The 16,527-nt window shown below is 36.4% G+C and overlaps 1 protein-coding gene across 2 annotated transcripts; it reads right to left on the reverse strand.

Annotated features, from left to right (window-relative positions):
- Nucleotides 1-780: 780 nt before the first annotated feature.
- On the reverse strand, nucleotides 781-16,038 carry LOC114245204 (angiotensin-converting enzyme). Of its 2 annotated transcripts, none has more exons than XM_028177283.2 (13): nucleotides 15,928-16,038; nucleotides 8,762-8,983; nucleotides 8,311-8,566; nucleotides 7,147-7,290; nucleotides 6,408-6,599; nucleotides 5,889-5,986; nucleotides 5,265-5,437; nucleotides 4,476-4,600; nucleotides 3,438-3,565; nucleotides 2,941-3,155; nucleotides 2,385-2,525; nucleotides 1,577-1,752; nucleotides 781-919 (listed from the first exon to the last, which is right to left on the reverse strand). In XM_028177283.2, exons 1-13 carry the CDS (start codon nucleotides 16,036-16,038, stop codon nucleotides 840-842), a joined length of 2,061 nt encoding a protein of 686 aa, XP_028033084.2. In that variant the 3' UTR covers nucleotides 781-839. The 2 variants fall into 2 exon arrangements, with proteins under 2 accessions (XP_028033084.2, XP_089586146.1); XM_089730020.1 differs by lacking the exon at nucleotides 15,928-16,038 and adding an exon at nucleotides 12,938-13,156.
- Between the last annotated feature and the right edge of the window lie 489 nt (nucleotides 16,039-16,527).

Below are 16,527 nucleotides of genomic sequence, written 5' to 3' on the forward strand. Positions count from 1 at the left end.
ACCTGATGGTGAGTGGTTACCGTCGCCCATGGACTTCAACAATGCCAGGTGCAGAGCCAAGCCGCTGCCTACCGCTTAATACTCTCCACAAGCCCCGTTTGAAGAAGGACATGTTAAAGCGCTCGGGAAACACCGTGGAGGGGAGCTCATTCCATAGCCGGATGGTACGTGGCAAAAAAGACCTCTGGAAACGCACTGTGGACGACCGCAGTGGCTCCAGGTATAAATGAAATAATATTAGAGTAAAATGGAGGGAATTTACGACTTTTTGGAAGTGCCCATGTGACCACGTTTGGTGACTTGGTTCCTTTGTTGTTCGTGCACTTACGTAAAAGCTAAATGATTACGAATTCACCAATATTACACGTTAACACATAAAGAACACTAAATAAAGAAAACGCACATTTGAAGGAATCTAGGAGTCTAGAATAAATAAATAAATATTTACTAACAATCACGCCACGTTAACCGGTCCCGTGGTAAGTTCGTAAAGAACTTGTGTTACAGGTACCAGATAACGGAAATAAATGTAAGATTTTTATTATACACATACATATATTTAATATACATCCATAACCCTGGAAAAGACATTTTTATATTTATCATACAAATAGACTCCCTTGGCGGGACTCAAACCCGCGACCCCCTTGTGTAGTGACCATGTCACTTACCACTACACCAGACGGCCGTTAGTTATTATGAGTTAGTTAGAATGGACGATTATTAAAATTTTACATTTTAATTGGAGTGTCTGTATACAAATACAATAAAACACGTCGATAACGTAACGTAATAAGACTATTTATTAAATTTAACGATTATGTATTTTATTCAAATATCTATAGAGCTGCATATTTCTTCAATCTCTTGTTAAAGCCGGTCGCTTCCATCGCTGCTCTTTGGTTTGGAGTACAAAATTCTGGGACAGAACAACAAAAACATTAGCACAAATTCAATTTGTTGTCTACACGTAATGTGACTATATAATTGTTGTTATTATAAAGTATTTCATAATATATTATACAGTATTTATATACATTATAATATAACAATTGACTATATTATCTATATCAATTAACAACAACTCTATGATGATATTTTATACATGTCTGTGCAACGGTCCCAAAAACCACATCGTGATTGCCGCTGAACTTAAAGAAAAGGTTGAAATTTCAATTCTATCTTCAAACTGGAACACTCGATTATGCGCACAACATTTTTAATACCCTTATTTTGGCAGAGACATGTCACTCCAGTTGTAAACTTTAAACACATTGCCAACAGAACGTCAACCTAATCAAACTTCAAAGGAGCTTCGAGCCAGTGCGTGTAAGGTCTTTTCGAGGCGATATTGTACTTTTTTACAGTGCGTATCAGACCAGATAGGCCTCAAAAAAGAGCGTTTTTGAATAAGCCCATACCCATAGAAATCTGAAGGTAGACACCTCCTGTAACGAGGAAAAAACTGCTTTGACTGCTGAATAGGAGACAATCGCGTAAGGGGCTTTTTAAGCCCGTTCAACACAATCAAGGTGTTAAATTTAACAGATCGAGTTAGTTAAGATTATCAACTCACGGACGGTACTAGGTTCCCAACCGACAAATTCTCCATTTCGTTCGTTCTCGGCCTTGAGCCAATCGTATAGAGGCTGGAAGTACTCCAGGACGCCGCTGGCATCCATGAACCTTTGTCCAGTTATCGCTTCCATCGCGTCGGGCCACGGCTTCGAAGAACCCAATTGCAGCATTTTGCTAATGTACAAATAATATAATACGTGTGAATTTTAATTTTAAATCATGTCTTATATACAAACAAATAAATTGCATATTTTAACTTTGGTCATGGTATTTTTTAATACTAATGATTATAGTAGTGTGTCAAATATAAGTCTTCCATTAGTTTTTCATTTAAAGCCGTTTCATCCACTTTTATTTCAATATATGTATATATTTTTAATAAATGTATATGTTTTTATAGTTTCCAGAATTTCTGTACATTAAACGGCTGTCTGGAAGAGATCGCTTTTAGAGATAAGACCGCCTATTATACAAATGTATCTGCTTTTTGACTGTTTTTTTAGAGAAGCTAAGAAGTGCGCGTTTGGGATGGTATGGATATGTGATGAGACGAAATGAAAATGAGGTTGGTAAACCAATGTTAACTATGAATGTGGAATGATATAGAGGAAAGGGTAGACCTAAGAAGAAATGGATGGATTGTGTGAAAGACGATATGGGTAAGAAGGGAGTGAGCGAAGAAATGGTATATGATAGAAGAGTATGGAAGGAGAAAACATGTTGCGCCGACCCCAGGTGACTGGAAGAAGGGCGGGATAATGATGATGAATGATGTTTCCTGATTATGGTTTTAATGTTGACCCTACCCGAGAGCGTTTCCTGCCGCCGTGCTGTTGTAAATATCGCAGTTTGAGAGCAGCCTGCTGGAGTCGCCGACCGCGTACTCCCCGGCGAGCTGGCATAACGAACGATGGAATTGAAACTGGATAATGTAAGAGATGTAGTATCTGAAAATAAAACAGAAAATATCTCGATTATTTTTGTTTAGCGCGTCACTTTTGACATATCAGTCAAGTCATTTCGACGGTTGATTGCTATACCGGCAGTTTTTGAACAGAATTGAAGGTCCCAATATCCTACAAAATACCCACGTCCGGGAAGAGAACAATGTCTAGAGCAAGCAAAGAGTTTCGACCCTCAAAAGAAAGTTTTACGCAGTTTTTCTTAAATTAATAATTTACGTCTTTGGATTAGCTGCTACAAAAAATCTTAGGTCTCGTTTTGAATAATTAATCGAATCGTGGCTTTAATAAATCTCAATTAAAAAATCCTCCAATCGTTGTCTGGTGATCAATCCGAAAGTTTGGCATAAAAAATAGCTCAAGGTCAATTGAAACTTTGACAATGCAGGCGGATATCTACCTCATGTATTCCACATCGGCAGCTATATGGTACTTTGCAGCAGGATCGAAGTCCGCTTCGCTTCGTGGCGCCGGAGGTTCCACGCCTTGCAAGGACTCTCTGAGTTGCCAGAAGTGACAATTGTAGTCGTCAACTGTGGTAGTTCCTCGGAAGACGCCATAACGGAAGAGATCAAGGAGGTAGCCGAATGGTAAGAAAACTATCTTGTCCAGACCCTAGAATAAGAAATTTGATTCAATAACAGAATTACCTCTTGTATATTGAAAGGCGATAAATTTATTTTCTCAATTTAAAGATCGAACAAAACTTGTAAACACATGTTTCACGTTAATAGTGCACCCGAGTTAAGTCTTTATAAGATTGTATTTAAAAGTCACTTAAGATTAAGTGTTTAATAGCTAAGACATAACTAACGCTTTTTGTTACGTGACGATTTCTACAAGTCAACCTTTTCCTGCAGTAACTTTTTCAATGAAAGAAAAATTTTCTATATGTACCATTTTGTAAAGCTGATTGATGTTAGATTCCAAATCTTCTGGTCCATCCTCGAGAAGCCCCATCACCCGTAGATGTTTCGGCGTCGCCACCGACAGTGCGATAACGTCACCAACTGCTTCGTGAAAACCTGTAATTATTTGTGAGTGGATGAAACAACGTGCTATAATTTTTACAGACAATAAAACTACTGGTCAGCGTAATGAGGTGGATACAATAGTTCTCCTGTGATTAGTCGCCAAGACTATCTGGTGAGTTGCGGGAGGTCATGGTTTAGAGGGGCAGAGCCAATGCTCCGTCTCGCCTTAGTAGGATCTCTCAGCTCTCTTAAGTCTTCTAATCGGATTTGGCTGCAAGAGCATACCGGACAACGGGTTTGGATGAACTGTCAAGCGATCCTTATAGTTGGCTGAGTAACGTTTACCGAGCAAATCTAACATTTTGTGCCTCCAGAGAGCTCAAAACAGTACAATTTACAGAAATTAAAGGTGTTTAAGGTCTATGTTTGGATTAACAATAACCGACAGCTGCAAGCCATATTATGCAAAGCATAAACTTTTTACCCTTCCTTGTCTATATACGAAGTTGCATCTTTTGTTAAAACTTGTCCCAATAGATTCACCAAGATGTCTAATGTGGCAAATAGAAATCGCCGCAACGATAAACTATGTTTCGCAAAATCCAAAACTACATTAAAGACTAATAGTATACTAGGTATGAGCGTTAGGATATTTAATAAACTACCAAAGAACTTAAGAGACCTAGACGATTTTCATTTTAAGAAAAAACTAAAAAATAATCTTATTAGTGAAAATTATTATCACATAAATGATTTTCTTAGGGACGACATTCAATATAAATGGATTTTTTTAATTATTAGTTGAATTATGGATTAATGAATGGTAAATTATATACATAAACCCATTTAATTATTAGTATTAATAAAATAGTCATTAGGTGGAGACCGCATGAAATAGGCCGTGAAATCGGGCTCTCATCTAGATTCTCGTGTTATGAATACGTTTTTATGACTTCGCTACCTGGATTAGCTCCAGCCCTGTAAATCACCGGCTGGTCCTTGTACTGCAAGTAGTATTGTATGTGACCCATTTCGTGGTGGGTCGTCTTGAAGAACGCGTCCGTGATGGTTGTGCATTGACGGATTCTGAAAAGTAAAAGCCGACACTATGAAAGTATCTGTTTCTGCGACTTTTGTTCTTAACCAAAGGCCTAACTCTCCAATTTTCGCAACTTCTATACATCTCCACTATAAGCAGATTGTTTAAAAGGTTGCCATTTTATCTTTACGAACACCTTAGTGGATTTTTATTCAGCTTAAGCAACGTTGATTAGAAAATATTATATTACGAACAAGGTACCACCATCCACGATTATGATGGCGTCCAAATTGTAATTCGGAAAAAATTAGAGACGTTTCATTTTTGATACATAAATTAAGAATTGAAGTAAACTGATGAAAATCTAGTAAACACACTATCATATTTATTTTGGCAAATATATATTTGGCATTCATCCTGATAAGGATACTATACGCCAATCCTAGCTATAAATATGTTTGTACGAAATTTCACATATTTTATATCCATTCGTCATTCTTGCCTGATCGATTAACAAATAAACAAAAATGTAAATATTCAAATTTATCTTTTGCGTATCATTTGCGTAGACAAATCATTTGAAGCCGATCGACCAAATAAGTTTTTTAATCTACTAAGTTGGTAATGTGTATATCTATTCAGCAATAGAAAAACTTCCTGTCTTCAATAATATTATATTAAGGTTTGAACTTATTGAAAAAAAAATGTTACCTGAAATCTTCACCGTCAAAAAAGTCCCAAGCAGAAGCGTGGCAGACCATTTCTCTTCCATCAGTTGGTTTCTCTAAGATGGATCTTTCCCAGAACAATTCTGGCATTGGAGATAAATCCAATGATGTAAAGAACTCCTCTGCTGTCTTGAACATCTTAAGGGCTGTGTAATTCTGAGAACAATTTGAGCAGATGCAATACTCAGTATTAAGCAACTCAAGGGGATATTTTTTTTAATAATTTGCTTTTCGATTTTGGACCATGTCTTAAATTCCCTAGTACCTATTTTCCATCTATTTATGTAGCCAAAATTGTAACATTAAATACAAAAAATCGCTTTTTAATATTTTCAGAGCTAATTCTGGTTCGTGGGTAGATTTCGCTTCAGATTTTATCAAATCAACCAACAGTAATAAATAACACGAATAAATTGTATTGAATGATTTATCTATTAATGTACTAGCGTCAACTAAGCAACTGCAGTCAATAAGCGTTGAGACACGTTTGAAATAACGTAAGCAATGGATGTTATTTAGTGATTTAAAAGCACATTACACGCTCCGAATTATTCTATTTAAATCTAACCACACTTTCATTGTTTTTGGGCTTCTTATACGCACTTACCTGTGCAATGAGCGCGGCAGTTACATCAATATCGGTCTTATCCGGATACGGCCTTGTGAATTTTTCAACGTTACCCCAAGTTTGGGCCCAAATGTTACCTAAAAATAAAACAACGACAACATTAAAAAAAAATTCGAAAACATTGGTCCAAAAGTTCGTACCACTCCACACTAGGCAGCGGCTTGGCTCTGCCCCTGGCATTGCTGAAGTCCACGGGCGATGGTAACCACTCGCCATCAGGTGGACCGTATGCTCGTGTGCCTATAAGGGCAATTAAAAGAAAAAAACAAAAAAATAGTTCATTTTGAAACAGTAACATAAAAGAGACTTTAATAAAGACACTTTTTTGTTATCATTAACGTTATCTTAAAATCTAACTCATTTTAGTTCAAAATTAAAAATATCCAAATACATGAGTTTAAAGAAATGAAATACACCACAAATACTGGAAGTTGTTTTTCATGTTATCATTGTAGGTATCATTAATTGTATCAAACGGAGAGATACTAAAAGCTTCACCTAACAAATGAGCTGGAATGGGTCCTTTCTTCGGCACGACTTCTTCTCCATACTTCACACGAAGATGCCCTCTGACGTATGCATGAATCTGTTCATAGAGCGGTTTGATTTGCGCCCAGAGCGCTGCGAACTGGTCCTCGCTGTCTGTAGCTTCATATTCACTGAGCCACCATTCGGCCACAGTGTCGTAGCCTGAAATGGATTTGACACTGTTCAACATTCTCTTTTCAACTGTTTTTAAGCCTAGCTTTTTATTACCTAAAGCTTAAGCAGTCACACGGCTACCAGTGCTACACATATTGCTAACAATCTATACTATCTATACTATTATATAAATCTACAGTGGTTTTTAAGGATGTTGCGTTATAACTACCGAACCATGCATCCGATTGACTTGAAACTTGGTATCCATGTAGAAAATACATGTACTTAATGGATAGGCTAATATTAATCCAACACTCATTGGACTCCCTAATAATAATGACAAAAATAATAATGTTAATTTTAAATGCCCAGCGAAGCGGGCGAATACGGCTAGTCACAATATAAATATGTTATCTATCTAAGACTTTCAAATAAACTGACATATTGGTACGTGGTTTATCTCGAACGTGTTCTCTTGTTTTAAAAGGACTAATAACACTGCTAAGGTTCATAGCCTTATAGAGTTGTATAATTCATAGCTAAGATAAAAACTGGTCTAGCGTCACATAATATAGATCTGTAATTTGATCTTTACCATTTAATTTGGCAGCCTCGTTCTCCATTTGAACGTACTCGGTGAAGTTACTCTTTGATGGAGCACCCGCTGCCTTATGCCATTCAAGCCATGTGTACTTGAGTTCTTCAGCGTCGCTGCTTGTCGCAAAAATGTTTGTGATTTCTAGAAATAAAAACCAAAGCTTAAATCGGAGGAGTTTTATTTTTGTTTGAGTAGCACATCAACTTCTTTTATCGTTTAACGACCGGAGCAGAGTTCATCAATGAAACCCTTGAATTGACAGAGATCAATTTTGTTAAATACCCTACGTTGCTTCCCAATCGCTACGATATATCAAACAAGGATTTGAAAAATGTTATTAACCATTGTACAACTACAAAAAAGATATTAGTATATAATATTATACTAATAGCAACATGCTACTTTATACGCTTATGTGGTAAGTCAATTTTTCCATCTACAGCTATAAACAGAGGTGAAAATGAAGAGTATACATCTAGGTTGACTTACAACTGAAATTATTTGAATACGAATCGTTAATCAAGCTATCCTAGAAAGTAAAAATATCCAAGAATAAAAAGAGAAATAAAAAGAAAAAGAGAATTTTCTAAGCTAAAAAATCCAAGACTAGACATGAACAAGGACATGCAGACTCCGAACAATGAATAGTAATCGGAAATCGTTTAATTGAAGCATAAAAATATTGAACAAAAACATCGACTATTTATTTGATATTAAGCAGGTATTTTGATATCATAGAAAATTCAAAACAACAATATAAAAAATGTCTTATTTATATCTTGAGTGTTATTTATATCTCCTAGTCTTATTTAGTAAGCGTAGTAAAATTTAGTAATTGTCTCTGAAAAGCATGCTAGAAGCATCATCACAAAGCGTTTTACGGTAATGTACTCTTCTTAAGCCAACTCTGATCTTAAAGGAAACCATGTTACACTCCTGGAAAATCTTTTGGATAACGTAGCTGATTGTAGCTGATTTTTATTGGTATTTTATATTCTGATTTTTTTTTGTAAATCGATTCTTCAAATTTCAACTCGAATCGATATAAAGATCGATAATTATTAGAGAAAGCGCGCCATCCCTACTCCGAACAACAGACTGTTTTGTTCTAAATACAGCACTCATTACGACAACACAATGATCAAGTCAAAGTAAACTCACCAGGCTCAACATGCAAATCACATTTAGTCCGATTATTATAATCACAGATCGTTGCCTTAGCGTAAGTTGACTGCATGCTATTGATGGCCACGATCAATCTCTGATTCAAATCCTCGGGTAGAGCTGATGTGCCCAGCTCCGTGTATTTCTTGAACATCCTCTTCAGGTCCGGGTCTTCGAACTCGTGCCAGAGGTAGCTCATGGTCTCCTTCCAATATTCCTTCGTTTCGCTTGCCACCTCTAAGGATACTTGTAACTGAAATTTAAATTATTGTACAATCAATGGACGCAAATGTTTCACTAGCGCTTTTGCGACATTAATAAAGGCTTCGTCAAACCGTAGTATATTACCATAGTAGTGCAACACATCTCGGCGTCACAGCGCGCCGTCAGTTTAGCGTTCTGACGCGCGCTAAGTACGCGTTCTGTTTGACGCAGCCTTAAGACTTACCAATTTCTGTTCGTTATGGACTGTCAAATTCGTCTCATAGTCCCAAGAGGCAATCGTCTTCTTGTTCCTGAGCCGAGAAGTCTGTTCGTCCAAAGTCCTCACGTAATCTCGCCCAGCGGATTCCTCTGCAGCTCGTTCTGCTGCCCGACCCTGGGCTGCTACCAGGAAGACTGACGCGATAGCACCCAGAAGGGCGAGCTCCCCGATAATTTTCATTATCATCTGGTTCAAAGATTGATTAATTTAGAATAATTTACTGATTTTTTACTCCAGACTATTGACATTTTAGATCTTCGTATGAGAGTAATATGATCACGGAAGCTCTCCGTTTATCACTAACGTTAGTTTTTCAATAGCACGAGTGAATATTGCGTTGGAAGTACTGGCGCGTTTTTTACTGGTGATAGGACCTCTTGTGAGTCCGCACGGGTAGGTACCACCGCCATACCTATTTCTGCCGTGAAGCAGTAATGCGTTTGGGTCTGAAGGGTAGGACAGCCGTTGTAACCATACTGAGATCTTAGAACTCATATCTCAAGATGGCACATTTAAGCTGTAGATGTCTATGGGCTCCAGTAAACACTTAACATCAGGTGGGCTGTGAGCTCATCTACCCTTCTAAGCAATAAAAAAAAGAATGAACGTAAGTCTCACTATGACGCTTTTCTGGTTTAACGAAACTATTTCCACCAACTGAAAGTATTGTTCGAAGGCATAATTCAATTAATAAAAATTAAAACAAGCCAAACCTACTGATGCTCTCCGATCGTAACTATCACACTATAAATAACACACTTACTAAACGATTTCCATCTCTATATATTTATAATGTCAGATTTCATTGTAAAATGTCGGACGACGTGCGATGTCAAGGTAACAGTTTGATTCAATAGAGTTTTATTGCATAAAACACGTCTCTACACGTTTGTTATATAGCGAACTTTTGTTCGCGGCTTCGTTCGGTTTAATGTAAGCAAATAAGCATATTGTATTGAATTACTGTATTTCTCTTTGATGACATATATTTTATTTTCTGTATCTTTAACAATGTGTATGCGAAATTCAAGATCTGTTGTGTAGAGTCAAGACAACAGAGCGTGACAAACAAATGACTTCACTTTTGCATTTATATTTGAGTATTTATTGACGCACAGAAGTCAAGATGTAGTTAGTTATTGCCGCTTGTCACCACTCTTGTCACTAATACTAAGTGGTTCACGGTTAAGTCATACAAAGTGTCTACGGAGTTTTTTAGTTACATTATCTGCTTATAGAGAATACTTAATTTAGCAAAAAATAATTTTAAGTTTTACAAAATCACCTCTCTTTGTATGTCTTAATAAAAGCGCTAATTAACATGCAAAAATCATCGGTTTCTTGACTAACCAAGACATCGTAATCCCAACGATTTAATTATTCATATTTATTTATGTTTTTTTTTTCTTCTTTTTTACGTCCTATCTTACTACATTCAAATACTTTTCCTCCATCGGAATTACGGTACACCCTCTAATCCCGTAATGACGATAGGATAATGTATCCTTGAGAAATTTACCAAGCGATAACAAAAAATAGTTATGGTGTCGTAAAAACATAAAATGCGATAACTACGAAATGTTGCAGTTTTCGAAATTCGGTCGTTGCAAAGGAAGGACACAGACTGCGGACAGAAACGATAAGAAGCGGCAGTTCTGCGGTAAATGGAGGATGCACAGTACCTTATGTAGGCTTATGTTACCTTACTGCAGGCTCATACCGATAAGCGATGAGAAACACCAACAATTTCACTTATTTTCGTACAAATTCAACAGAGGCACGTAGCGCGCGCGCTCGGTAGTTCAGTCATTTTCACATTTTCTTCTAGAGTCGACGTCGCTACACGACCTCGCTCGCACGCGTCGGCAGGTAAAGTGCGGAAGAGGGATGGGACAGGATTTGCAAAAACCAAATTATTGTTGTGATCTTCCGAAACCAAAAACTGACAGTTGTAAACCAGCGCAACCAATGAATAAATTCAAATTCAGATAGCCAAATATATTTAAAAAACTCATGTCTTTCAAATTTACTTGTAGAGATTAGACACTAACAGAGTTTATTGACTGCATATTTATAGCATTGAGCATCTATATATTAATACGTGAAGCAAAAACTTTGTATCCCTTTTTACGAAAATTGCGCGGACGGAGGAGTATGAAATTTTCCACACTTATAGAGAATATAGAGAAGAAGTGCACAATGCTAATATTTTTTTTAAATAATGCATAAAAGATACATTAAATCAATAAAGAAAACATTACACACACTACATACCATGTATTTGACGCACACACGCATGCATACTATTTATTGTCAAACTTTTGTTCTTGACGTCTGTGTCAAATTTGAATGATTGAATGAATGTCAAATTGAGAATAGATTAAATATTGGTTGTCTTTGTTAATATTTTTTAAAGTGTAGTCTTGGCGAAATTTGTGATTATAGAAGTATAAAATACAATCATAATAGTGTACAAACTTACAATTCCAATTGATTATAGTCGAATTTCGACTACTGCGGGACCTCGAGTTTAAATAATTCAGCAATTAAAATACCGATTCATATTTGGACTACGTCAAATCCACTGATCGTACAGACGCAAACTACATACACATCTCGCAGGTCGCAGCCACATTTCGTCTTTTCGCATTAAAAGTGTACAATTCCCAAAAATATTCGAAACTGAGTTAATATGCGGAATTATTTGATATCACCAGTATTTTTCTCATAAATACTGTCAAAAGAGCGTTTTTTAGTTTTAGTATATATATTTTAAGATAACCTATATTTTGACTACTATTAACAAAATTAATACATAATTTTATCTTACTTTAAAAGACAGATAATGTATCTGGTAAAAAACAAAATAAATGTTGCAAAGATGATTAATATTAAAAACATTACATGTTAAACCTTTAAAACACTCTCCTGTAAAATTAGTAAGTTTTGAGATTATACAGTTTTAATGCGAGAAGACGATTTGAGGGAACATCGAATTGTAGCACATATTTCGTCAAAGTCACACACAGAATCAGATCTCTTACATTGGAGCTACGATGTAATGGGAAAGTGTGGTGTACAAAAGAATGGTGATCAGCACTACTAAAGGAAAATATTTGACCAGTAAACTACTAATTATAAGAGGGAGAATGTTATAAAGGTATAGCTAAAATCAAACCCGCAAAATTATAACTAGCGTAATTACTGGTGGTAGGACCTCTTGAGTCCGCACGGGTAGGTACCACCGCCCTGCCTATTTTTGCCATGAAGCAGTAATGAATTTCGGTTTGAAGGATGGGACAGCCGTTGTAACTATACTTGAGATCTTAGCACTTATATCTCAAGGTGGGTGATGCATTTACGTGTAGATGTCTATGGGCTCCAGTAACCACTTAACACCAGGTGGGTGAGCTTGTCCTACCATCTAAGCAAAAGAAGCTAGTAGCTATTTCCTCAAAACCTTCAAATTTCCATGCTCATATAGCCCTCTTGTACGCCAGTGACCATCAATCCTTATTACTCTCATGACATTTGTATCTAGTCTAAGCATTCTAAAAAATAATCTTGGCAAAAATAGCCGATAATTAAAGGAAAATATACTGATTTCTGCAATATGTATTTTTTTATCACATTCACCTATTGCTTCTGCAAAGGAATAATGGCTTTTTTAAGCTTTCATTTGAAATTTTGAAGCTGGTGATGGTGTTCTCGTAATGATTTCAGGCCACATTCAGATTTTAATATTTCATGTACGATTATACTAAATCTCTCACTCCAGACACATCACATAACAATGCTAGGCAGCGGCTTGGCTCTGCCCTTGGCATTGCTGACGTCCATGGGCGACAGTCCACATTTCACAACGCCCTCCACACCGCCAGAGACAAGAATAGATGGAGAAAGATCGGGCGTGCGAAGGTGATACAAAAGAGTGGTCACGACCCTCAGCAGTGAGGAATACGACGCAAGGAGGACGATGGGCGACGGTAACCACTCACCATCAGATGGGCCGTATGCTCGTCTGCCCACAAGGATAATAAAAGAAACAACAAACAAGGCATGATAATCGGTATGGCGCCTTCTAACCTCTGTAACACCATCAGATTCAGACATGCCCTTAGTAGTAAAATGATAACTTACAAACAAAACCTTTTTGGTGGTCTCACTGAAATATCCGCAAGGCATTTTTCATATATATAAACTCAACACAAATCCACTTCAGTTTTAAAACTACTTTTCAACGCAAAAGCTACGAAACGACTGGAACAATGTTTTAGTATTTAAAAATCTTTAATTATCATGTAAATGAATTAAGTTGTTGGTCTGTCTGTCATGCTTGTGGACGATTTAGAAGCTATTGTCTTCGGAGTGCTGTTGTAGAAAATGGTTTACGGATGCTCATGTACAGCACGTAGCTAAAAATTTACAATTAGCCTTGAAAATTTTATTTTAGCCATTTCGCTGAAAGATCAGAAACCAATTGAAATTGCATAAGCCGTTGACAATGTTATACTAGAAATTTTACCGATATACGTTTGAGAATTTGTTCGTGTAACTTCACAAATAACCGTAAGTTAAAATACTAACACTTTACATCAGCACGTCGGCTATCTAATAAAATAATTATTAAGACTTTTTTTTATAAATATACAGTATGCATGCTAAATGTTTAATAGTTTAGATATGGTCCCACAATCCATATCTATACTTCTATACTAATATTATAAAGATGAAAGATTTGTTTGTTTGTTTATATTGAATAGGCTCCAAAACTACTGAACCGATTTGAAAAATTCTTTGACTGTTTGGAAGCTACACTAATTCCGAGTAACATAGGCTATAATCTTTTTTGAAAAAAATTAGGGATCCTTACTAAAACTCCAATAATGTAACCCAAGGTGTAAAAAAATTGCCTAAAATATTCTTTACATCGTGTGCCCTGCGAAAACTATTGATGATAGAATAAAATAATGTACTACGACTTTGTAGAACACCTTACTATTTATAAAAAGTGTCTCGACAGCATATGTCTAACTATTATAGTTATGCCGCAATAAGTGTTCTTTTATTTTAAAAAATAAAACAACGTCAAATATCGTTGAAATTTTTGTTAAGGACCCGAGTGGAGCCGGAGCGGGCCGCTAGTGGTTAATATATCTAAAAAATCTGGTAAATGTATATGACGCTATATGTTGGAAAATAACTAAACTGGCGGTAGAACGCCTTGTGAGTCCGCACGGGTAGGTCCTCCCTATTTCTGTCACGAAACAGTAATACATTCCAATTTGAAGTGTGAGACAGCCGTTATATTATATAATTGGAGCTCAGACCTCATTACTCAAGATGGGCATTCATTAATGTTGTAAAGTCTAAGGGCGCCAAATGTAACCACTTAAACCCGGTGGAGCGTGAGGTTGTTGTACAAGGGTATATGTAACAAAAAAGGCACTGTCTCCCCAGAATACTAACTACTCTTTCACGATTTGTAACTGTTACGTAAAGACATCGATAGAATAGACATTTCAACAAAATTACATAAAAATAAAATAAAAATAAATCTTGACTATTTAACGTATAACACTATCCATATTATTTCAAACTTCGAAACGAACATACACAAAAACCGTGAAAAAACAATATATATATAGGATAAATACTCTGGCGAGTGACGTGTTTAGTGACATTTTTGGACAAAGATTACTTACTATCTTGAGCATATCCTCGTAAACTTTTTTCCCCTTCCTATTGCATGGTAGCCTAAAAGCTCAAGGGCTCAACCTGAGAAAGACCGGCCCTAGCAAGAGCAATACTTTGCTAAATCTACCACCGGATTGGGATCGCGATCAACTGAGAAAATGCGGCGAGAAACTCAGTGGAAACTAAACATGGTACCGTCAACCCAATTAATGGCATTACAGAGTATAAAGGTATTGTATTTTCGGTGGAATAGTGCTTTAAATAACTCTCTCGTCTCCTTTTAACCTTGGTTACTACCAGCTACCAGAGCAGAGACCATCTCTAAAACCTAGAACTGCTGTGTTCCCCCACAGTACGTTTCCAGAGACTCTTCTTGACATTTACTATACGTCTCTGCAATAAACTCCCCTCCGATGATTTCTGAGCGCTGTGGCATCATGACCTTCTTCAAATGTTGCTACAGCGGAATCCTAACCGGTGGACACTAGCTTAGCTGTGCCCGTAGCATTGGTATCCATGGGCAACAGTGAACACTAATCATCAGGGTATTCTGGTATATATTCGTTACGAAGGTAATAAAAACGTTTTGGCCAAGTCATGCACTTCACGCTTAGCTTCTTTTTATTTATTGCTTAAACGGGTTGACGAGTTCACAGCCCACCTGGTGCTATGTGGTTACTGAAGCCCATAGACATCTACGACGTAAATGCGCCACCAACCTTGAGATATAAGTTCTAAGTATAGTTACAGGGTATAGTTATAGAAATAGGCAGGGTGGTGGTATCTAACCGCGCGAAATCACAAGAGGTCCTACATCCTACATAGCTTATATTAATTAAACGTTAATTTTAAATTAGAAAGGTAATATTATCAACGACCATTATAACGTTGACCCAGCGCGTCACTTAATTTTATTTGCACCCAAAAAGAACACACATTTCTAAATGAAAGGTAGTGCAAAAACGAGTGATTTTTTTGCTCAAAATTGTTACAAAACTTGCATTCCCCTGTTTTTATGAGCCTTTTAACAGCGTAAATATCATTATTCAATTTCAAACATGATATCAAAGTCTTAGTTGTATTCTAGAACGGCTACCCCACCATTCAAAACGGTACCATTGACTTCCACGCGGCAAAAATATGGGAAGGACGATTGCGTACCTGTGTGGACTCACAATACGGGCGTATGCGTTCCCCAAATAAAAATATTTATAACTAGCAACCCGCCCTCGCTTCGCTTCGGAAACTGTAATTTATTATTGATTGCTCCACTATTTAATGGATGTTATTATACATATAAACCTTCCTCTTCAATCACTCTATCTATTAAAAAAAACGCATCAAAATCCGTTGCGTAGTTTTAAAGATTTAAGCATACATAGGGACAGAGAAAGCGACTTTGTTTTATACTATGTAGTGATTGATATACTCACAGGATGTTCACTCCTCGGGTCTTCAGAGGACACTGATTCAATTGACACATGTATTCTTATATTTATCTCGTTCCTAAGCCGATAGCTCGAGAGACGATCAGATATAAACATTTCAAGTGATTCAGAAATTAATTTAAGTAAATTTCCAATAAAAATTTTGTTTGTTTGTTATTTTGAGACTTATTTAGACTTATTTCTTATTTTCTTTTTTGAGACACTGGATTACCCATGTACCTGGTGCCTCAAAGCAACGCAGATTTATGAATTAAATGTTTAAATGTTTTAATAATTTTGTTAATTTTAATTTTAATTTTATTAACATAGTTCTAAATATTACTCTACTTACAACATATTATTATGGACTTAAGATGGTCAGAATTAAATGATTTTTATTTTATTTTTTTATTTTTTATTTGATTCGAAGTTTTTATTCATTTATTTGGACGAACGAGTTCATGGACAAACTGATGTGAGCGTCCGTAGTCATCACAACATGAATACCGCCTTTGGCCTTGACATTAGATCGAAATAGATAGAGAGTAGATAGATAGAGTAGAAGTAGATAGATTTTTTACTGGTGATAGGACCTCTTGTGAGTCC

The sequence above is a fragment of the Bombyx mandarina genome, chromosome 09 (assembly GCF_030267445.1).
Source record: "Bombyx mandarina strain Sakado chromosome 09, ASM3026744v2".
NCBI lineage: Eukaryota > Metazoa > Arthropoda > Insecta > Lepidoptera > Bombycidae > Bombyx > Bombyx mandarina.